The following is a 23,338-nucleotide window of genomic DNA, read 5'->3' on the forward strand; positions in this document are numbered from 1 at the left end:
AGTGTAAAATATGTGCCATGACTGAATAAAAGTTGGTAAACACTACTCTAGATTACACTAGAAGTTGCCATGATGTTTTAGATATATATATATTTCGATATGTTTTAGAAAAATATGTCCAATAAGCTTAAATATATACATTTTTCGACGATGTCTGTAACAGCTTTTTAGTGTCTTTTTTGCCATTTCCTTAAAACTCAAAAACAAAGTATATACCTTCATCACAGATGTCCTCTGGGCTATCAGGTCTGTCCACATTGTTCTGCTTGGACACAGGAGCCGTATTTCTACGGGATGTTACAGGTTCACAGGCTGCGGAGTTAGAGAGCTTCCAGTTAGTTTTCACAATTTCATGTTGTACCAATTTAACAAGTAGCATTCTGATATTGTTATTGATCGTTAAATTGCAGGCTGTACCATTTGGGTCAAAGACTCTGGGTTGCACAAAGGAGGGTTTGACCACTTCGAACCACCAGAAAAGCTCAGCCAGAAACACCAGGTAGTTACTCTGCGACAATACACAGGCACACACTTAATGAAAATGTTATAATTATACACAATGAGATGGAATTTTAATATTTTGGCTGTGTTATCTAGCTGGATGAATGGGGAGAATATAAACATTAGTATCATGGAATTGTTCACCAATGCAAAACTATACCCACAATATTAAGTAGACTGTTAAACTCCCACTTCATTGACACGTCAGTCAAAACCGTGCGTGTATATTCATGCAATATGTTAAAAATGTGTCTATTTATATTGCACCTGTTTCACCACGTGCTTGTTTAAGGATGCTGGATGGTGACAATGTTCTACTTCTGATTACTAAAGAACGTATAACGCTAGAAACAGGTTTTAAGGGTGAAAGGAAAGAGTCAACTCGATGTTTTGATACGTTCTGTGTTTATATTGTCACAGAACACAATGATCTGTGTGTCTTGAAAAAGCCATGTGGCTGATCTATTGGGTCAAGGCCTGTGTTGCTAGGTAACTGGATAAGAAGTGAGAGCACGTGTACTGGACTGGGAAATCTGTACAGGCTTTACTGTCTGTGGTGTCCAATGACAAGCCTCCTGAAAGCAGTCAAAACTCCATCTGGAAATCAGTTTACGTATGTCATACATGCGCAGTTGGATGCACAACGCATGAATGTTTCTTTTAACAACAAAGCCATTTGCAGTTGAGGCCAATACAGATGATCTATGTGCATGGCAGCACACATGGAACAGTCTTTCTTTACAGGAATTTTCCTCATTGTTTGATACATTTAACACAATCCAGTAATTAGATCCTTTTTATAAACAAAGAAAGATGCAGAGAAATAGTAACTATAAACATTCTCATGTCACTTGATCTGTCAAGTCAGCGTTTTATCATTACGTGACCATATTTATTGATAAAATAATTACAGGATATGGATAGTCATCATCAAGACATAATTTGAGGTACAACGATGTGGTTTGTTGCAAATTGATTTTTTAACTTCTTTAACCAGTGGTTCTCAAACTTTTTACACAAAGTACCACCGAAAAAAAAAACAAAAAAAACTTGGCTCTCTGTTGGATATATTGTAGAAGTTATCATTTATTTGCTTAGCTTGCATTAGTATTCTAGACAATTTTTAGAAAGAAAGATGTCTCGCCTTCAAGAAGATGACTCAGCAGGAATCATCAGAGAGAAGGACGTGGCCGGGACGTGGCAGGTGTTGGTGCCATGTTTTCACCTTGAAACCCTGCCCTTAGTGTGTTGTGTCTTGTAAACTTAGAAACCTCCCTATTTTCAAATAAATGCAGGAGCGACGGGAGAGATTGTTTAGAGCGTGTTGAGAGGCTGTAATCTGAACAATCTCCCATCCGCCCTCCTCATGAGAAAAAGAAACCAGCGTCTTCATTCCTTTTGTGTCTATTTTTTATAATGTTGGGCAAGATAAATCCAACACTCTCCATGTACCACCAACATGACCAACGTTAAAATACACTAGGCCGAGTTCATCAAAAATCAAGCAGAGGTTTTATTCCTAAAAAGTAGATTTAATATTAAAAGCCACTGTAACATTATGCACAGTTTCAATATTGACACTGCACTTAAGTATAGAATCATAATACAAATAGTATAACTGTAAAAATAATATAAATAGTATAACTGTACTTAAAGATTACATTCAAATGTATCGAATAAAAAAGTAAAAAAAAAAAGTGTACCTAAATAAATGTTTCTAAATGATTAAATGCAAATATATTTAAATATTAAATACAACAGAACTGTACTTAATAAACGTAAGTAAGTAATGTACTGGATTTAAAAAAACATTTGAAGTTGAAACATGCAGGTTGAACAATTAATTCAGCGATTGTTTTGTAAGCCACTAGAAGCCCACGTGCCACCAGTGGTCCTCGACGAGAGTATAGATACCGCATTTTGGATACTGTACTGTGAGAGTTTATGATGTGAGGTATCAAGATAAAGGTTTTGCCGCACCCACCCTTGTGTCTGAGCATGGAGAGATCGAATACAAATAATATTATATTGATTTTTTATTGATTATATTATATTGATGTGAATGTGAGTGCCAATGGTTGTTTGTTTCCTTGTGCCCTCTGATTGGCTGGTGACAGGTTAAGGGTGTACCCCGCCCCCCACCCGGAGATGGCTGGGACAGGCTCCAGCAGCCCCCTAGTGAGGATAAGCGGTGAAGAAAATGGATGAATGGCTGATATATTTTGTTATTACTTGTTTGATTTGCATGGGTTTTCTCCTGGTACTCCGACTTACTCCCACATCCCAAAATCATGCATGGTATGTTAATTGTAGTCGCTAAATTGCCTATAGGTGTGAATGTGGGTGTGAATGATTGTTTGTACCCTGCCTCTCACCCATAGTCAGCTGGGATGGGCTCCAGCTCACCGAACAACTCAAGTGAAGATAAACACTATAGAGAATGGATTCATGGATGGCTTTAAAAAGAACCGGTCTGGTGAATATCAAGTGTTGTGGTGCTCACAAGAGAGTGAAAAGCAAGTGTTGGAGACCAACGAACAAACAAACATGCTTTGGAAGGATCTCAAAAGAGATGTTTTCTAGTCTGCAAGTCAGCTGTGCCTGGAATGGGAATGTTTCCGCCCGCACTCTCTAAACCACTAAGACTTCGCTGCTTCGTCCAATTCCGACACCACAGAGATCCTATTACATGGCAAGTTGGCATTGATTAGCCATAGCCACAATTGGTGGTTGTATTGTGTGTAAAGTTCCCATGTTTTTGTTGTTGTACAAAAGCAGTGGAGATGACAAGGGGAGCGAACAAGAGAGGCAGGCAGAGACAGGCCAGGATTTGGAGGGTCTGTCCTCTGTGCTACTGAGGGACGCGGTCACACACAGACTGTCATATTCATTTCGTCTACTCGTTCTAGCAAAAAAAAAAAATTTGAATTGTCTTCACGTCCTTGCATGCACATACACAGGCGCACAAGTCAGGCAGGCAACACACACACATTAATGTATTTCCAAGTTTTTCCTTGCGTGACTCATTCTCCCCTATTGGTCATAACCCGCTGTCTTTCTCCTTATTCTCCAAAACAACTTTTCTTTAATGTTTTTCAGATGAATCCACATTCAGAATCAGAAACAATGACTTTCTGCATCTTTGCCATTCTTTTACAATATTTATTTATTACTAGGGCTGACAAGCAATATTTTTTTAAGGAAGATTAATCACACTTTTTAATTTTGATTAATCAAAATGTATTTATTGAAAGCCCCATCGGGGTGACTTTTGAAGCAAAATTTGCCGCCGAGCATACCAGTCGGAGTCTGCTCCCCTCATCTTTGCATTGGGGTAGGCGTTGACCTGATCACTGGCTTTGTGGCAACCTGCACCGCGTTTCAGATATCCATCCGCAGTTAAGGTAAAGGAGTGTGTCAAAAACAGAAGCGTCAAAAATAATTGTGTGATTAATCTGCAGTAATACATTATTAATGTGATAATTTTTTGTAATTAACATGAATTAATGCATTAATTTTGTCAGCCCTATTTATTACAAACAAGTTTATTCACTTAACTACAGTGGTTATCTGACAAACAAGTTTTTCGCAACACAAGCCGTCATTCGGCCAATTTTTTGCTTTGATTTACGAGCAAAAATTCCAGATACAAGTGTTGTATGAGCAGTAAAATCAACTCAGCTCACTTCAAAACAAACAGTAGTTTGGCAGATAATAAGCAATTCTTAAAAAAAAAGAGGCTTGAATTTTAATGTCAAACTATACATAACACAAAGATTTACAAATGTATTTTAAATCAACCACACAACATTGGCTTCTGCTAGCTTAATGCTACACACAATACAAAACACCATAAACAGGCTAACGAATAGCATCAATAGTCTTAGGGCTTATAACCCTTTAAGCACTGGATATTTGAATACAAACTGTGAAACGAGTTGAGTTGAGTTCATTGCCACCATACATCACTCATATCTCAAATTGTTGTTGGCAATTCAAAGCAGAAAATAAATAAATACATAAATCAGCCAAACGACAACTCGTATCTCCAAAACCCAGAACCTCTCGACATGACAACCACGAGTCCACCAAGCTGTCCGCATTGGCACCAATTACATTAGTTTTAATTTGTGTTTTTTCTCCTTTGATGACTGTTGTTCTGTTGACCTTGTAATTGTTTTGTTATGTATTTATTTATTTATTTTATTTTTTTAGAATTTCAGACATCTTGTCAGTAAAAACGTCTCTAGTCTGCACGGAATTTTTCCAATCATTTCATGTGAACGCCTACCTTTATGGATGAATGCGCGTAGAGCATGTCCTCCAGGCTGAAGTGGCAGCAGTGGTTCAAGTTTGCCCTGCAGAACTCCTGCACCAGCTGGAGGTTGTACAGACTGTCAGCCAGAGACATGATCTCCTTCAGGCAGATATCTGCTCGGCCGGGGGTGGGGTCAAGCGTGCGCAGATGGGAGGGGTGACAGGAAGTCGAGGGAGAGATAAGGCTATGTTTACATGGGACAGAAAATATTTCGTACACTGCAAAACTAGGTTTAAAAATAACACAACGTAATGAACAAATAATGTATTACTTAATGTAAGCAAAATTATCTCCCTGTAGAACAGTAAAATTTGACAAGTAAAAAAAAAAAAAAAAAAAAGAAAAAAACATAACTAACCTACCCAAAAACCTACTCATCACCAATGATAAAATCTGAATAATAATAATAATACCTTAATCATACCTTATTAATATATTTTTTAAAATATCTTGGCAGACCAACAACAAGCATATTTTGCCTTGATTAAAAATGTTCACACTTCAAGTGTAAGCAGTCACTCGCTCAAAATGCTCCAGTACTCTTGAAGAAATGTATGACTAATTTGAAACAGGATGAATCATCGGGATTTGTGCAGTTTGTCATATGACACCTATAAGGACCTTTTTTCAATTTATCCTTTACTGTGTCAAACTGTCAACAATTTTTGAATTAATGAGAAATTTAACCGACTTTCACATCTGGTACACGTGTGTGTGTGTGTGTGTGTGTGTGTGTGAGAGCGCTCAGAGTGCCGACGCTCGAGTTGTTTATCTTTGAACTCGCAGCAGCTCGTCCTCCAACGTCACACAGCCCTTGTGACCAATCACAACCCAACCCAGAGCATTTTTAGAAATGAGATTGCAGAGCATAATGGCCTTTGTTTCTTCTCCTTTCTACCTGCCTTGCAGTCTTTCTAAGGCCATTGTCGACTAAAATGCTTTTGGTTAAAAACATAAAAATAAAAAATAAAAGAGAGAAAAGCTAAAACAGACTGCTTTAGGTTTGTGTGTAGCTGTCTGTCACTTAGTTGAGAGCAACGATGTCCATACTTTTTCCACAGAGGGGCACATTTTATTTTTAAATAATATTCTAACTCCACACAGGGGGAGGCCGGATTTGAACCCTGGTCTTCAGAACTGTGAGGCAGATGTGCTAACCATTCCCTACCGTGTCGCCTCCATTCTATTTGTCAAAAAAAAAAGTAAATAATTATTAATTACATGTATATGCTCACCAATCTATGCCAGCCACCTATAATGACCAGAAAAACAATTACATGCTCTTCCATTAGACTTAGTAGGTACAATAAATCTGTGAATCCACCTGTTGCCATTCTTACAACAGAATAAGTCATAGCTTCCTGCGAGTAAATCAGGCCCAGATTTCACACCGAGTAAGAATGTGTGAAAAACAAGATAATTATTTCCGTATTGAGACTTTTGTGGCATTTCTGTTTGGTGGTGTGCCATGACATTTTTCCAATCTGAAATGGGTTCCTTAGTTGTAACTCTAGTGCAATAAAAAACAAAGAAACCTCTGCAAACAACATGCAAACCCCCACCTTCTAATCGAACAGCCTGTGGGCAGTAGAAATGCAGCAGAGCCGCCAGAGCGCAGCCGTCTGTGTTGTCCTTCAACAGGTTGTCCACCAGGGGGAGCAAAGGTGCGCTGCTCTGCTGGACATGAGACTTCCTGTACCGAGCCTGAAACCATGGCAACGACACAAAGGTATCATTACAAATATGACACTGCATGTGTCATCTGGCTGGTTATATACAGCTCTTTCTTCATGCATACAAACTGGGGAGGGACGCAAAGGGTGGCAAGACCAACTGCGGTTCAATTAATCATGCAAATAACCAGATGCAAGTGCTTGTTTTGACATTAATTGTACCCAATGCAGCATTGTGCATCTGCAGTACAAGTCAGTGGCATCATATGACTGTGGTGCTGGGAAATTATCCAATTTAATTTAGTTGCTCTGACAATTATTAGCCTACTTATTTACAAAAAAATATATATATCTTTGTTCATCAATGTCAGTGACATATAGTGACAGGCATAAAAATTAAATGTTCTTCCACTAGATGGCAGAATGTACAATCAACCTATGTTTCCGCCTGTTGCTAGTCATACAACATAAGAGGTTTATGATCAAATAAATACTCAAATTGCGCATGAAGAACAGTGAGTAAATTCAGACAAGGTGATCATTATTTCAGTATGCGGTATATACAGTACTTTATGTGACTTTTTTTTTTTTAGGTAGTGTGCTGAGATTTTTCTAATGTAAAATTTGTACCTTGGCTCAATAACGGTTGGGAAACACTGCTGTAGTCGACAACACGTGTGAGTTAGATCTTAATAATAGGCTTCCAAATTGCGGATATATTCTGTGTCTGCCTGCCTGTGGGCCAGTTTAAAGCCACAGAGACAACATTACTACTATTGTCTCAAACTCCAAGTTTGGCCATAAATACCCCGGAGCGGAGTCACGCTTGCATTGGACAAGACACATTTAATCACATTCTCTGTCTGTCAGGGGGAAGAAAAAAAACAATTCTACTAATTCTAAAATTTGTTTCACTGTACTTGAATATGGTGATATGATTGAGGTTACATGCAAAGAGGATTGGGGATGGAGTGGGGGAAATGTGACATGATTCTGGTTAGATACAAAGGTTGGGGAGAAGGGCTTTTTATGACTGAATGGACTTACAGGTACAAGTCTCCAGTACCATTTGTTGGGAGACTTGATGGTGGAGGATGATTGGACAACAACAGGAGAGAGTAGCATTAGGGCTAGTAACAAGCAAGTTCTGTTACTGTATGTATGTACTAAAGGGACAAATGCTCCTAAAACTGGAAAACCTAGAGGGTTTAAATTACACATCGTCGTGATACACTTCCTTTTTTTCTATTTCATTGCAGGTATCATTCATGAGGCTATCATCATTTGATAGCTTCGGCTTTGCAATTTTACAACGCTGATCAAATGACAATGGGCGATCCATGGGAAAGGGAAAAAGGTGCTCCAAAAAATTGCATCAAACGCTGATGGCCTCATATCTGTCTGGATGAAACCTAAAACGAATTAGAAAAATGTAAAATGAAACCCCATCTATATACATACATTTAATTATACAGTAAAATCTCTTCAAATCTGTATTAGAACATATTAGAGCATCTGAATAATCAAATACAGACAGAGTCATATAGTGATATAGAATTGCATTGCATTTTACCAATAATATTAACCCTCCAATGTAACTTACCTTAAAAGTACTGTATTTACAAAAGCAGATTCATTTGGGAAAATGTATTGTATGGGTTCTTTTTAGATTGAATACTGAATAGTGCTGCCAAAAAGTGTAAATGTAAAAACAGCAATAATGAGAGAAAAGCTATTGCACATCACTCAACCAATACAATTCAAGCTATATGTCATTTGATAAGCCACATTCCAATTTTTTTGCGGGGGGCTGGAACAGATTAATGGCATTTCCATTCATTTCAATGGGTAAAGATGATTTGCGATGTGAGTGTTTTGAGTTACGAGCATGATCACTGTACAAATCAAGCTTGTATCTCAAGGCACCACTGTATTAAGATTTTTTGTGCTAAACTGTGATCAGCACACACTGCAAATCAGTACAAACAAAGAATACTATGAACACAAACGTCAATGTCCCCTCAAAAGCCATCACACTTAAACAATGCCATTCTAACCTCTATGTGAGCAAGACTTACATGCATGCCAACAGAGTGACTATACATTCGGCACAAGTATTCTCAGTCTCCACCCACAAATGTGCCGTGCAATTAGTCATAAGACCTCCATTAATGATTATTCACACCGTCCCAGAATAGACAACGTGTCTTGTGCTCCTGCATCAGTGTGTGTGTGTGTGAGTGCCTGCGCGTGAAATTGGCTCCTGCGAGTGTGTCAAGCTTGATGAATAGACGTTTGTTCGAGCTCCGGGCACAGAGAGCGAGCGAACATACTTAAAAAGACCTCGCCTCCCCCCATTGTTGTTACATGCAAATTACAAGACAAACAATGTGTGGTATATCAAGGATTCATTATGACACGCTTGGATGAGTTTGGTGTGGAAGAACTCGAGAACCCTCACCTCATCCCCATCCAACAGATGAGTCACAGCTACAGACTCCACTACAATTTCTACCATTTTCCCTTCCTGTAGGTGTCATGGCTTGGTGTTCAAATACCTTCGTTCATGTCGTGTAATGTGACACAGGAGAACTGTTTCAGGGGAACTCCCACAGCAGATGAAAAGCTCTTCTTTACTGAGCAAATTTAGCAACTTATGTAAAGCCGCAGGCCTTTTTTAAAGTGATTTTGTTCCATAACAAGGACAGTCTCACCATATGACTCAGCCACTGTACATAATACAACCACATGTGCAACCTCGCATGTGTTTTGGGGTAGTGTCTTTTGGACAATGTTCAGGTGATACAACCATTGCCTGTTGACCCAGGTATTGCAGTACTTTTTTTGGGGGGGGGGAAACCTCTACACTTTGTCATTTGTATTTGGTTGTATTTCTATTGTCAACCATTATGAAGGGTACCAAAATAACTGATCTGTACCATACGCAGACCTTCTGTTGGGGTGCTAACCACGGTCTTACAGTACCTAAAGGGTGGAGCTAGACATCTGTGGTGGATTCATAATTCAATTAGATTGGAAAAACATATTGCCTTGTTGCAATAAACAGGAACATACTAAGGCTGGATTAACATTGCATGGTTCAAGTGACATAATTCCCATTTTTTTGCTCTCAAGTGGCACAATTTGGATATGCGGCAAGGCAGCGTAAAGGGAAAAAAGCACATGGAATCGAATATCTTGAGATCGTAATCAGACCTTTTGGAAATTCAGACAAAAATCTGCTAAGATAATAATAGAGTACAGTGTATGTGGCACCACAAATTGTCCTTTTGTGATAAGAACACAAAGGGGCGCATTTCTTTTCCATTGCAGCAAGTTGATTGTGTGTGCGGCGGGGAGTCGCTGACTATTTATTTTGTGATTGCCCAGTACAGTCGCTTTTGGTCTGCAGCAGGCCTAAATCAACAGGTAACGAGTCAGCAAAGGTCAACTAAATGCTATGTAACTTGCAATATTTGCATTATTTATGTATTATTGTTCAAATCTGTGTTGTCGCTGCCGGGTGTTAACACTTGTGCAGTTATTTAGGTGCAATTTGTTTCATACGTTCCGTGAATGTAAACACAACTATGTGATTTATGTGTCACTTTATCTGTAAATGTACATGGAAATAGTAAAAAAAAAAAAATGCTTATACAGTAGGCATGAAATCAGAATTCGGCACTTGGACCAGCAGTGTAAATCCAACCTAAGAAAAAAAAGACCACTAATGCTGCATATCTTTTTTGTTTGTATTTGTTTACTGTGTTGTGCCTCCTCAAATCGTAGCATGGTGAGCAGAGCTAAATTGTTTCACTTAGTGGAAACATGCATTAGTTGACCTAATTGGGCACTGTTATGTAGCAGTACGTTTCAGTGTGAGACGTGCATTTGCCTTTCCACGTGCTTGTTGTGTCATACTTTTCTTACATAACCGCACCACTCCTCATTTTGCCCCAGTTGACAGAGCATCCGTAGCACTGTCTCCCACAATTTTCCCCCGCCACTTTGATTTTGCTTTCCTCCTGTCTTCCCCCCGATCTTTGTCCGCTCTGAGAGCAATGCCACAGCTCATGCCAACATTTCTCTGCAGCTGGTGCGTGACTGAGCAGCTCATCTGTCTGTCTGATTTAGTAGGAAGATCTGTGTGAACTACAGTACTGTTTGAGTTGCTTGTGTGGATGCAAACATGCCACTACGTCTGTAAATGTTATGGTTGGCATTCAGCGAGGAGACAAAATAATAGTAAAACAAAAAAAAAGGCAAGGAAAATCCTTTTCCTTGTGCTCAGTCTAAAAGAACTCAGACATCCAGGAAATATTAATGTACTTTTTAACATATTATTTATACTGAACATGATGTACACAAGCAGGATTAAGAGTGATACAATACAGCAGCTGCATCAGCAATTTGGCATTTTCAAAACTGTTGTTTACCAAATGAAGTGTGGGGTGAGTGACAAGAGCACCGAGCTTAGCTTTAACCCTGAAGACAATTAGTTTGGCTCTCCGTACAGACAAATATGTGAACTTTTTCCTGTACACTATGAACTGTAACTAAAATGACAAAATATCTAGATAATTTTACATGGAGTTTTTTATACTAATGCTAAGACAATTTAATTTAGGTTGAAAAATAGAAATTGGGTTAAACGCTGTAAACTAGACTATTATTAATTAATCATTAAGCACGCTCATAGGTTCTTGCAAAGGGATTTTTAACCGTGTTTGCTGGGATAAAATCATGTTTGTTGTATTCTTCAACTTTTTTTGTATGAAAATTATATGTACAGTGGATATAAAAGGTCTACAGACCACAGTTCAAACGAATGTTTTTTTTTATTGTGATATAGAAAAATGAGACCAAGATAAATCATTAAAAAAACGTTTCCACCATATATGTTGCATATAACGTGTACAACTCAATTGAATTTTTTAAAATCTTTTCAAGAGAGGACGTAAAATTAAACAACAAATAATGTGACTGCACAAGTGTGCACAAGCTCTCAAACCTGAATTAACCATATTTAAACAAACGTTAAATGGGAGTCAGCACACACCTGCCACCACTTAAGTGCCTCTGATTAATCCTAAATACATTTTTGATGTTCTGTACCCCGCCTCCTGCCCGATGACAGCTGGGATAGGCTCCAGCATGCCCGCGACCCTAGTGAGGAGAAGTGGCTCAGAAAATGGATGTTCTAGTAGCCTTTTCCTGGATCTTTTTTTTTTTTGCTTCCTAGCAGAAGCCTGGTTATACATGGTGGTGGCAAGATCATGTTTTGGGGCTATTTTTCTTTTTCAGGTGGACCTGGGTTTCTTGGACAAGGTGGAAGGAATTATGAACACTTCAAAATAGCAGTCAGTGTTACTACAAAACCTTCAGGCTTCTGTTAGATAGGAAAAGGAACAAACAAAAAAAAGTAAGGAAAACCCTAATAGAACATCTGAAATTTATTGGGGGATTTGCACAGATAATGGGCCACCTTAATGGTATGAATTATCTTGGTCTCGTCATTTATTGAACAAAAACCTGGTATTTGAACAGGGGTGTGTAGACTTTTTATATCCACAGTAGCTGTCAATGTTATGGCAATACATGATTAATTTTAGTACGACCAAAATGGTAAAATAGGGATGAAATAGTGTGTGAACCCCTGGTAAAGAAATAAGCTAATGGTGGTTTTGGTCAGATTTGATGTTTTTACTTTGGGCGTTGTGCTTGCTTCTTGGTGGGAAACGTCTCTCAGCTTCTGCTCTTCAACAAGAATGTCTCTCAGGTGTTCATTCACCTGCGGAGTGACAGAAATAGCATAACAAAGGTCACATCTCACACAAGCATCTAATGGGCTGAATAGTGAGTTTGTGTTGAGGGATGGAATAACACAAAACCAGGAAAAGAAGACTCCACACATAAAATAAAACTTCACTTTCAGCACTACCTTTAATTACTGCCTTTGCAGTCTTAAAAGGTTCCATATAAAATGTAATGCAACATCTTGGCCTGGGGTTGTAGGAATTAATCACCCAATCCAAGTTCTCGAAAACGGAAATAATCCACCATGTGTTTTAATGTCTGCTAATAAATCCTGCTTGTCTTTGTCTTTGGGTAGAAAATGTGAAGATGAATCACATGAGGAATGGGAGTGATCATGACAACTGCAGAATCCATATTGCATTTCTTGTACAATTTAAAAGACATTCAGTGTTGTACTGTGTGTTTCCAATAACATATGCTGTTCTTAAGTAACTAAAAGAGGCTACGCAATAGTGTAAGGATGCACTCAGAGAGACGAGACCCTTCTTGAAGCTTTAATGTGAGGCTGGTGTCATTCAGTACTCCATAAGCTCTCTAACATAATTAAATGTGATCTTTGTTGCTTCTTCGATTACTCTTGTGCAAACATTGAAATTTGAAGGAGCAGTATAGGGATTTGACTGCTGACTTATTTACTAGAAGGTACACAGTGTGCATATTTTAAAAAAACCCTGTGAAGTGAATTCAGAGTTTTGTTTTGTTTTGTTTCTAAATACATTATACAATTGATGACAACATGCAAAGACACAACTATTTAGAACTCATTTGTGAGGTTATAGCGTTAACTGTTTTTCACCATTTCAGAAACCAGATTTTCGAGGTATGGCAAAAATGGTATGAGTCACCCCACCCCCACGGTAAAACAACTTGAGTCCTTCCTTCACATTAGTGGTTATCCAGAGCCATTGGGATGTGCAGTTAGCTAGATATCTATGCCTACACCCCGAAAATGCATCTCCCCTTTGGATAGTGGGCTGGCGTGGCAGCTTTAGAGTGCCTCGTTGTCTGCTGTGAGTGCATGTACATTGCAGCAAGATAAGGTGGAGGAATAAGATAAGAAGATAAATAAAGTCCAACATGACAGCTCAAGTGTAGACAGGGACTTTGCCCTAGCGGGGTCGCTTTAGAGCGGCTCGTTGTCGCAGCATGGAATAGGGCCTGGCGACCCGGTTAGATATATTCAAGCCACCGGAGCCTTTTTGTATTTTCACGGCTCAAACGTAGTTATGTGGAGGCATAAGAAAGATGGTTGACGAAGTAGTAACCACTTTTCCAAGTAGTAGAATTGGTAATTGGTATACAGTTCACAGTTGAGGTTTCTGCTCATTCAATGGACACGCCCACTGTGTTTGAAAGCAGAGAGATGGCTTGATGTTTCATGATTTTGAAGCATCACTTTATATATGTGGCGATCTTTTTAATCAGTCAAATTTGGCAGGATTGTTAACAATACCGTACTCTTCTCTGTGGTGTGTCAAATTTAGAAGACATTTATTTTTACTGTACAGGACTTTTAAGGATATGCGCATGACTGTGCTTCTCACCTTGTTGAGCCATGTGGTGATGGCATCCTCAGTGTCATAAGGCAGTTCATGGACGTGCGCGTCGGTGTGCGAAGGTCCGGCGGAACAATGTCTGTTTATGCAGCACATCACCCGCTCCACACTCATCATCTCCACCGTGTACGCCATCATCAGCGTGTCTATCAGTGCCAGATGGGAAGTCTGTCGAGATGTAGCAAAAGTTTAATAATGCTCATTGATAATGAGATCCAGTAGAGAGGTATCAATTTACCTAAATGTCTCATTCAATTGCACTAGTGCACCTCATGGCTTTGGGATGGCTAGAGAGTGACAGTAACAAAAAAATAAATAAAATAAAATAAACTTCCAATCATGATGCCTGATGAGTTGTGACACATTTGTCACCAATCCCCCTCCCCCCAATCATCTACATCTGGAATAAATTTTAACCGTACAGTGGTGCCTTGATTTACAAATTTAATTCATTCCGTGACCAAGCAAGCTTGTGACTTAAAACAATTACATCTCAAATCATCTTTCCCCATTACGATGAATGGACATGACATGAATCCATTCCAGCCCCACAAAAAAATAAAATAATTTTTAATGTGTTGTAAAATAATGAAAATAGCTCTCAACAGTATTTTACTTTAGAAAAACATAAAATAATCATGTCACAACAGTCATGGCTTTGTATAAAAAGAGGCAAAAGTCCCCCCCGACTGTTTGTCCTGAAATCAGGATAAAATATTCCTGTACTGGGTTAATTAGGATTTTCAACATTTGCTAAATGCCAGACTATTCAGAGAAGGATTTTTTTAACAAATACATATAATGACAATAAAGTGACCCCAGGCCTGCCAATGTTTTTTGCCATGGCTGTATTTATTTTTTTTAATTTCTATTTATTAATATATTATTATTTGTTATCAATGTATATTCTGGTTGTTTTAGTAAATTATATTTAAAGTTGAGTTTTGGTAGTTAAATAAATACAAAGGTTTGAAATCAATTAATAATTGTGTTAATGAATCGTGATTTCAATATGAATCAAATAAATTGTGATCATTCCTTTTTCCATAATCCTCCAGCCCTACTCTACATGTGCTGCTGCACCATTTGTGTTAAAATAGCCATGACTTAACACTTTCTACCACAACAGTGATGCTCGTTTTGTGAGCCCATCTATGTCATTGTGTGATAGTATTAAGATAGCAAAATTTTAAAGTCATGTGGGTTAATTAAATACACAATGAGCAAATCTCTGTTTTACGTGTAAACTTCAACTGGGAATGGCAATAAATAACTTGAAGCAAGCATTCAGGCTTTTTTTTTTATGATGAATTGTTGCTTGATGTGAAGTTCGCTGCCCCCATTTAACGCTCGTAACAAATATTTTTTTAAAAATTTAATTTTAAAAAATTTAATTCAATAAAAAACATTTTAAAAATCGGCTTGTATCTAGAAAAACATGTAAGTCGGGTCACTCGTGAGTCAAGGTACCACTGGTCACCATATAGCCGCCTGAGACCCAGCCTATTCATTTGTGTCCACTGTAGTAGACATTTGGTTTTGGTCGATAAATTTTGACTAATTTGAACTACCCTACTAAGTCCTGGTGTGCGCAGTAGAGGACAACCTGGCCTTTCCAATTATATCTCATGTGTTTGGGTGGGTTCTAAGTAACTGTGCTTTCTTCCTGAGACAAAATGGAGAATCCAGCAAAACACAAATGCCAGGAAAAGAGAAAAGGAAAGTTAAATATTATAAGGATAATGTTTTTTCACCCCTCCTTGAGCCGTCCCCTTATCGTGGTGGAGGGGTTTGTGTGTCCCAATGATCCTAGGAGCTAAGTTGTCTGGGGCTTTATGCCCCTGGCAGGGTCACCCATGGCAAACAGGTGAAGGACCAGACAAAAGCATGGCTCAAAGACCACTTATGATGACAACAAAAAATGGACTTAGGTTTCCCTTGCCCGGACGCGGGTCACCGGGGCCCCCCTCTGGACCCAGGCCTGGAGGTGGGGGCCGAAGGCGAGTGCCTGATGGCCGGGCCTGCACCCATGGGGCCAGGCCGGGCACAGCCCGAAAGGGAGACCATGGTCCTCATTCGGAAAAGGGTGGCTTGCCCTCTCTAGCACGAGGATGAGATCCTGCCCCAAGTGGAGGAGTTCAAGTATCTTGGGGTCTTGTTCACGGGTGAGGGAAGAGTGGAACGGGAGATCGACAGGCGGATTGGTGCAGCGTCTGCAGTGATGCGGACTTTGTATCGATCCGTTGTGGTAAAGAAAGAGCTAAGCCGAAAGGCGAAGCTCGCGATTTACCGGTCGATCTACGTTCCTACCCTCACCTATGGTCACGAGCTGTGGGTCGTGAACGAAAGAACAAGATCCCGGATATAAGCGAGGAAAATGAGTTTCCTCCGCAGGGTGTCCGGGCTCTCCCTTAGAGATAGGGTGAGAAGCTCGGTCATCCAGGAGGATCTCAGAGTAGAGCCGCTGCTCCTCCACATCGAGAGGAGCCAGATGAGGTGGCTGAGGCATCTGATTCGGATGCCTCCCGGATGCCTCGCTGGTGAGGTGTTCCGGGCACGTCCCCCCGGGAGGAGACCCCGGACACTACCCTGGACACGCTGGAGAGACAACATCCTTCGGCTGGCCTGGGAACGCCTCGGGATCCCCCCAGAAGAGCTGGATGAAGTGGCTGGGGAGAGGGAAGTCTGGGTGTCCCTGCTAAAGCTACTGCCCCCGCGACCCGACCTCAGATAAGCGGTAGAAAATGGATGGATGGATAGATGGATGGATGGATGTTTTTTTTCACCAAAGGCAATCATATATTTTTTTGTTTATGAACATGTTATGAGTCATAATTTGGAGTCAGTGTTCAGTTTAACTTTTTGTTCCGAAAAATAATAGCCCTTTTATAAATGTCTACTGTAATGGACAAGAGGATGATTTGATAGTGTTAGCTAATAGCTAAATAGCTTTCAAGTTCTTTGTTTACCTTCCATTTTCTGCCCCAAAACACATTTCTTTGTGGGGTAATAAACATGGTGAATATATTCTCTGAATAAAATAATGATCGATCGATAGATAGATAGATAGATAGATAGATAGATAGATAGATAGATAGATAGATAGATAGATAGATAGATAGATAGATAGATAGATAGATAGATAGATAAGGTTATGATTATTTATTTGAACACCTTTAATTGTGACATTATTGTAGGAGGCAGAAGCGAGGCAAATTTTGTACCAAATAATTGAAGAAAATTCAGTTCTGGAATTGTCAGATTAAGAGAATGCAAACAATGAGCTTGCTTATGCTGCCTCTTCTTCTGAATGCTCAGATAGGCAGGCTCTACCAGCCATCATCACCAGAAGCATCGTTAAGAAAATGTGGGGCCAGGCACATACCAGAAATGGCAGACTGCAACCATGCAGAGAGGTGCCGAAACCAAGGTTGCAAGGGAAAAACGTACATGCGATGCATCAGTTGCAAGATGTTCCTCTGCCTTACAAAAAAGAGAAACTGCTTCCTGGAGTACCATAGCTAAGAATTGATTAATGAAGAAAAGAGGAAGCTGAGGAGAAGCTAACACATTGAAACCTGTGCTACCTAGGCCTCCTGACTTGAGAGGACAAACATGTTAAAGCTCAAGTCTGTACGATATAATAGCCTTTTTGTTTAGCAGTTTAACAGAAACACAGGCCAAATGTTATGTTTTATTAAAAAATATATATATTTTGTTTTCATGTGAGCCTGTTATATTTTTGCTGTGTTATGGTAAAATTGTTCTGCTGTCAACTACAGTAGACATGCTGTAAAATCAAAATTAAAATATATTTTTAAAAACTCTAAATTGTGAGTTGTTGTTTTAGCTCCAAGGAGGCAGGAAATCACAGAAATAAATCAATTGAAAGACACTTTTTTTCCCTGGTTCTCAGGAGGATATATAAATGCAGAAAGAGGTTTTCCCACATTGAGAACTTCATTCAAGAATAATCTATTCTATTAACTATTGTTTGAACTATTAAAAATGAAATTATTTGTAACAAAGAGCATAGTTGTTCTGTTCTTCAGTTGAGACAGAATCAATAGCACCTCTGCTGGTTACAACCAAGTAACGGATTTCATTTTTTTTATTTTTAATTTTTTAATTTTTTAAATCAAATCACCCAAATATCTGAATAATAATTGCGTATTATGCCTTACTCTAATACTGTATATAATATTCCTGCATGGGTGTCTCTTGGCTTCTTATGTTCTTACTCAGGCTAAAGAAGCAAAGCATACTACTGCATGTGCTCCTTGTGAGCGTCAATCCCACTCTGGCTTGCGATGTTAAAGAGGAGCATTTGTGGCATATGCCCACCACTGCGGACCTGCTTCTCTTATGACATTTAAAACCACTCTCCAATGAGAGGTCTGCTTTCACGCTGCACATATTTGAGCTCATTTGGAGCCATTCACTCAACGTGAATGCTTCTATCAGCCATCAACACCTACACAAAGGTTGACATTCTGCTGGCCTTTCTAATCTAACTCTAGGCCAGGCCAGGCAAGGCGGGCCTTTCGACCTCCACTTCCCTTTCCGGTGAAGCTGCAGCTCCATTTAAAACATTGTCGCAAAGCAAAGCATCCATCCTGGCTGAACAAACATCTCAAGTCAGCTGCTCCGTGACCTGCAAGACCTCATCCTGCCAGCGACAGGTCTTTTGACGAGTACAGTGTTTCCCTGAAATATAAAAAGCAATGACTGGTGCTTTAATTCTTCTCTACGTGCTCATTCTGCCAATCTAAACAGACAGTGTGCTCAGAAAGAAACATGCCCGCTGGAAACAAACTAGTCGAGAACAATAATAAGTATGATACATGACACCAAAACCTGACTAAAAGGGCCATATGTCAGCAGCACTCTTTCATTCTTTCATAACAAGAAAATCAAATATATTTGATCTGAGAGGAAAATTGTGACTGGTGAGGCTAATTTTTCTCATCTGGAAAAAGAAACCTGATGCAGAAATCCTTTATTTAATTAATTACACATTTTTTAAAAACATTTTTGATGATTAACAACAATAAATATGGAGTGTTTTCTGTTAACTTAACACTATAAATCATGGTTAGTTAACACTATGAATAATGGTGGTCCCCCTAACTGATTAACTAACTATAACTACCGTAGTTTCTCGTGTATAATGCACACCCATGTATAGTACGCACCCCCAATGTTGACCACACAATTCTGGAAGACCCTTCTACATATGTATAATGCATTTTTACAATGCATGATTTTGCTTCTACCCAAATGATCAAAACATGAAGTATTAGCTGTATTTTTTTCAATAGTGCATAAGTCGCACTATTGACTTTTGACAATTTTTGGGGTAAAGAAAAATGCGCATTATACACGAGAATTTACGGTATAATAGCTTCCCCTCTTCTAGGGGAAAAAAATGTGTGTAAAGGTTGTCCATTCATTCATGTATGAGGGCAGGAATCTGTTCTAGTTCACAGCAAAGGTGTTTAATGGGGTTTAGGTCAGTGTTGAGTCAGGTTCTTCCACACCAAACTCAACCATGCCTTTACAGATCTTGTTTTGAGTACTAGGAATGGAAAAGGGACTTCGACAAAGTGTTCTCAAACAGTTGGAACCATAACTGTCAACGTCTTGTCTTGTAAGAGGAAGAATACAGTAAGCGGATCTAAAAAGTCTACACATCCCTGTTCAAATGCTAGATTTTTGTGATAAAGTATTTTCTAACTTGTTCTACCTTTAGTGTTACCCATAACCTGTACAACTCAATTTTTTTTTTTTATCTTTTACAAAGGGGAAGAAAAATAAACAACTGAGATAATGTGGTTGCACAAGTGCACAAGCTGCCTACTTGAACATCTTTACTTTATTTGGGGTTAATTAGAGGCACTTTGAAATGGTAGGAGTTGTGTGCTGACTCCCAAGAGTTTAAATGTGATTGGTTAATGGGCTCTTGGCACATAATCCCCCACAAAAAACAGCTGGGTTTTTTCCCGGTTTTGAGAAATTGTGTTATTCTAAACAGTGTTTGCAGGACTTTCCTTAAATAACCAGCACAGACGTACATCGTCATTTCAAGTTCCCCTCCAAAGGACTGAGCAGCAATTTAGAGATGGGGGCTTTATGATGTAGGCCTCATCTTACATCCACAGATATGAAGGTAAAAAACTATTATTCCTTACGCTTTGGATACCTTAGATATACTGTATCTTATCAATATGCCAATAAGCAATCCCAGTTAGTGATCAAATATGAGTGATATTATATTATTGTTAATATGAGGATTTCTGGTTATCTAAACATATACAGAACATATCTAACATTGTGTTCTATGTGTATTTAGGTTCTTCCATCCATCCATCCATTTTCCGTACCACTTATCCTCACTATTGTTTGGCATTATTAGTGTCAAGTCAGTACAAACAGGCTGTCTGCTTCCGATCCATCAAGATGCATGAAAAAGCTCTCAGTGTAAACGTAGGGTTGCTTTGTTAGCTTTCTCACATCTTACCTTAATAGAAGCAAATGTAGTCATCAGATGCGGTGAATCTTTGTAATCTAAATGTAGAGCTAATTTTTGGTTTTGCTTTTAATTTGATGTTTCAATACACTGTGGTGTCCAGGAAAACAGGTTCTAGGACAGGGCAATACACGTAACGATGAGTACTAGGTTAAACCGCTGGTAAATCTTCTTAAAACAGCGTTGAATTTGGATGACGATGTACAGTATACATTGGAAATCATCAAATGTGTTTGAATTTTTTTTTTAAAGTTTTTTTATAAGGTTTATACTTGGCTAATTCCTCGACTATGAATACACGGGTATCACGGTTGACCAAACCAGAAGAGGGTAAACCGTAATATCTGCAATGGATATGACATCATGGCGCTAAGTTGCAAAGAGCCAATTCTGAAAACATCCACATCCCTGGTTATAAGAGGGTGTGCACAATTATAATAATTCAGTTGTAAATGTTATAGGTCACATTAATATGGAAAATGTTTAAAATAACATTTTCATTTTTTATATCACAAAAACCTGGCATTTTAACTGGGGTGTGTAGACTTTTTATAGCCACTGAATTAAAGAAGTTCATATTCATCGGTGTGTCCAAATGATTTTGTACATATACTGTATGCAAATCGAAATTCCTGTTAGCTGCCACATTTTTAAACATGTCAAACATGTTTCAGAATTCCAGCATTGCACAAATTGGCCAATATTTGCCACCACGTGCAGAGTTAATGCAGCCCTACTGACTGACTGGGCTTAGGGCTGAGCGGCTAATGACTGGAGATCCAGCAAAGATTTTCATCAAAACCTGCTGCGCTTTTTTTGGTGATTTAAGCTTCTCTGAGCTGAGATTCATTTTGCATAAAATTCCTTAATCATTAATGAGGGCGAGAAGCTTATCTAAGTATATGTGGGGGTTCTAGGCAGAGAGGCCCCAAGATTATTAATATACTGTAGGCATGACTTGTTTTGACAGGGACACATATGAGATATGTGTTCAAAACAGTAAAATGTCAAGAGTTTACTAAATTTGAAAGAGTTTGCATTTAAGGACTTCATGACGTTAGGTGGTCTTCTTTCCATTTTACGACAGGTGGTCGATAGAGCAGTCACCAACCACCGGAATGGGATGTTTAGCACCAGGTCTCACATAGAGAAAAAAATATATATATATACAGACCCTTTCCCAAAAATTTTAATATCATGGAAAAGTTTATTAATTTCCATAATTCCATTCAAAAAATTAAGATTTCATGGATTATAGATTGAGGGCCCACAATTTAAACAATTTCAAGTATTTGTTTGTTTATTTTTACATAATTTGGGGTTCCAGGTCATAAAATTTGAATATGGTGAAGAAATCCGCCCAGATTTTGCAGGCCATAAATGTTTTAAACTGTGTGTCACACACTAGTCATCTACTAAACTCAAAGCACCTGCACAAGTTTCCCCAGGTGTCATTAAATTGCTTCAGTTTGGTTCAATAGTCTCAGTTGGGTTCAATATGGGGAAGACTGCAGACTTGACAACTGGCCAGAAGACCATCATTGATACCCTCCATAGGATGGGTCAGCCACAAAAGTTCATAGCTAATGAGGCTGGCTGTTCAAAGAGTGCTGTGTCCAAGCATATCAATGGAAAGTCTAGTGGAAGGAAAAAATGTGTCAGGAGAAGATGCACCAGCAAAAGAGATGAGCGTGGGTTTGAGCGGATTATCAGAGTGGAATGAGGCGGGAGTCACAGTTTAAAAAAAACACCACATTCAGACGCATCCAGGAGATGGGCCACAACTGTCGGGTTCCTCGGGTCAAGCCACTTCTGAGCCTAAGCCAACCTGGTTTGATACCCATGCCATCACAGTGCTTGACTGGCCAGCCAACTTGCCGGATCTAATCCCCATTTAGAATGTATGGGGTATTATCAAGAGGAAAATGAGGGGCACCAGACCCAAAAACAAAGAATAACTGACCGCAAGCATCAAGGAAATCTGGGCTTCCATAACTCCCAGGCAATGCCACAGGCTGACTGCCTCAATGCCATGGCGCATCGAGGCAGTGATTAAAGCAAAGGGATTCCCAACCAAGTATTGAACATTAACATATTGTTTTGAAAGTACCATATTTCGATTGATTTAATGTGACCCTAATTTCTTTCTTTCTTTTTCTACAGAAAATGAGAAGTAAATGGTGATTTCTTCACAGTATTCTAATTTTTTAAATTCCTGATTTCATGGGTTTTATGAGCTGGAAGCCCAAATTATGTAAAAATAAACAAATAAATACTTGAAATTGTTTAAATTGTGGGCCCCGAATCTATAATCTTTGAAAGTTCAACTTTTTAATGTAATTATGGAAATAAATCAACTTTTCCATGATATTAAAATTTTGGAAAGGGTGTATATTTATTGATCAGTCTGAAAAAATTTTTACTTTGAAAATAAGGTGTATCCATCTGTGCCTTTGTAAACGTGAAAATGCTCTACTTCGTCACAAGTTACAATCGTAAAAAAGTAAGCCCACAAATGAGCAAAATGAGTAAGAAAACAAATATTTTTGAAGTACGGGTTGAACCGAATAGTCGAAAAGTCAAAAAGATGACTTTACTACTCCACATCAACATTTAACGCTTGAAGTTGACAAATTGGCAATCACGTGTTTTTGGCTTCTTGTCTTCCAATCGGTCGATATACAGAGGACTTTCAACTCACCCGTTTGCTGCTGTCGCAGGACTATGACGCTGGATTTGTAATCATTTGTATTTATTTTTTTTCTATGCCGTTCTGTCAAAATATTGCTTTAAGTCAAAACCAGTGGCGCAAAGAAACTTGGGAAATGCTGGTCTAATACACTTCTTAAGTACTGTATGAATGATAGATACTTTGACTGAAGGTCAATGCGGCAGACACCTGCAAACTGTCATATGGACTTAAAAGCCATGTGCTGTGTGCGTG

General features: G+C 38.9%; 1 protein-coding gene across 5 annotated transcripts in view; it reads right to left on the reverse strand.

Moving 5' to 3' along the window:
• The window catches only part of camsap2b (calmodulin regulated spectrin-associated protein family, member 2b), a 50,152-nt gene that overhangs the window by 15,358 nt on the left and 11,456 nt on the right, over nt 1-23,338 (reverse strand). For 4 of the 5 annotated variants that reach the window (XM_061695299.1, XM_061695304.1, XM_061695301.1 and 1 more), the window contains exons 4-10: nt 13,854-14,033; nt 12,200-12,283; nt 7,540-7,572; nt 6,382-6,523; nt 4,793-4,932; nt 418-508; nt 217-312 (exon numbers count right to left, since the gene is read on the reverse strand). In XM_061695299.1, the coding sequence (XP_061551283.1) occupies nt 217-312; nt 418-508; nt 4,793-4,932; nt 6,382-6,523; nt 7,540-7,572; nt 12,200-12,283; nt 13,854-14,033 (766 nt within the window). The remainder of the gene's footprint in view (nt 1-216; nt 313-417; nt 509-4,792; nt 4,933-6,381; nt 6,524-7,539; nt 7,573-12,199; nt 12,284-13,853; nt 14,034-23,338) is intronic. The other variant, XM_061695300.1, reaches the window with a different exon arrangement.

This window comes from Phycodurus eques, chromosome 13, assembly GCF_024500275.1.
Source record: "Phycodurus eques isolate BA_2022a chromosome 13, UOR_Pequ_1.1, whole genome shotgun sequence".
NCBI classification, from domain to species: Eukaryota; Metazoa; Chordata; class Actinopteri; order Syngnathiformes; family Syngnathidae; genus Phycodurus; species Phycodurus eques.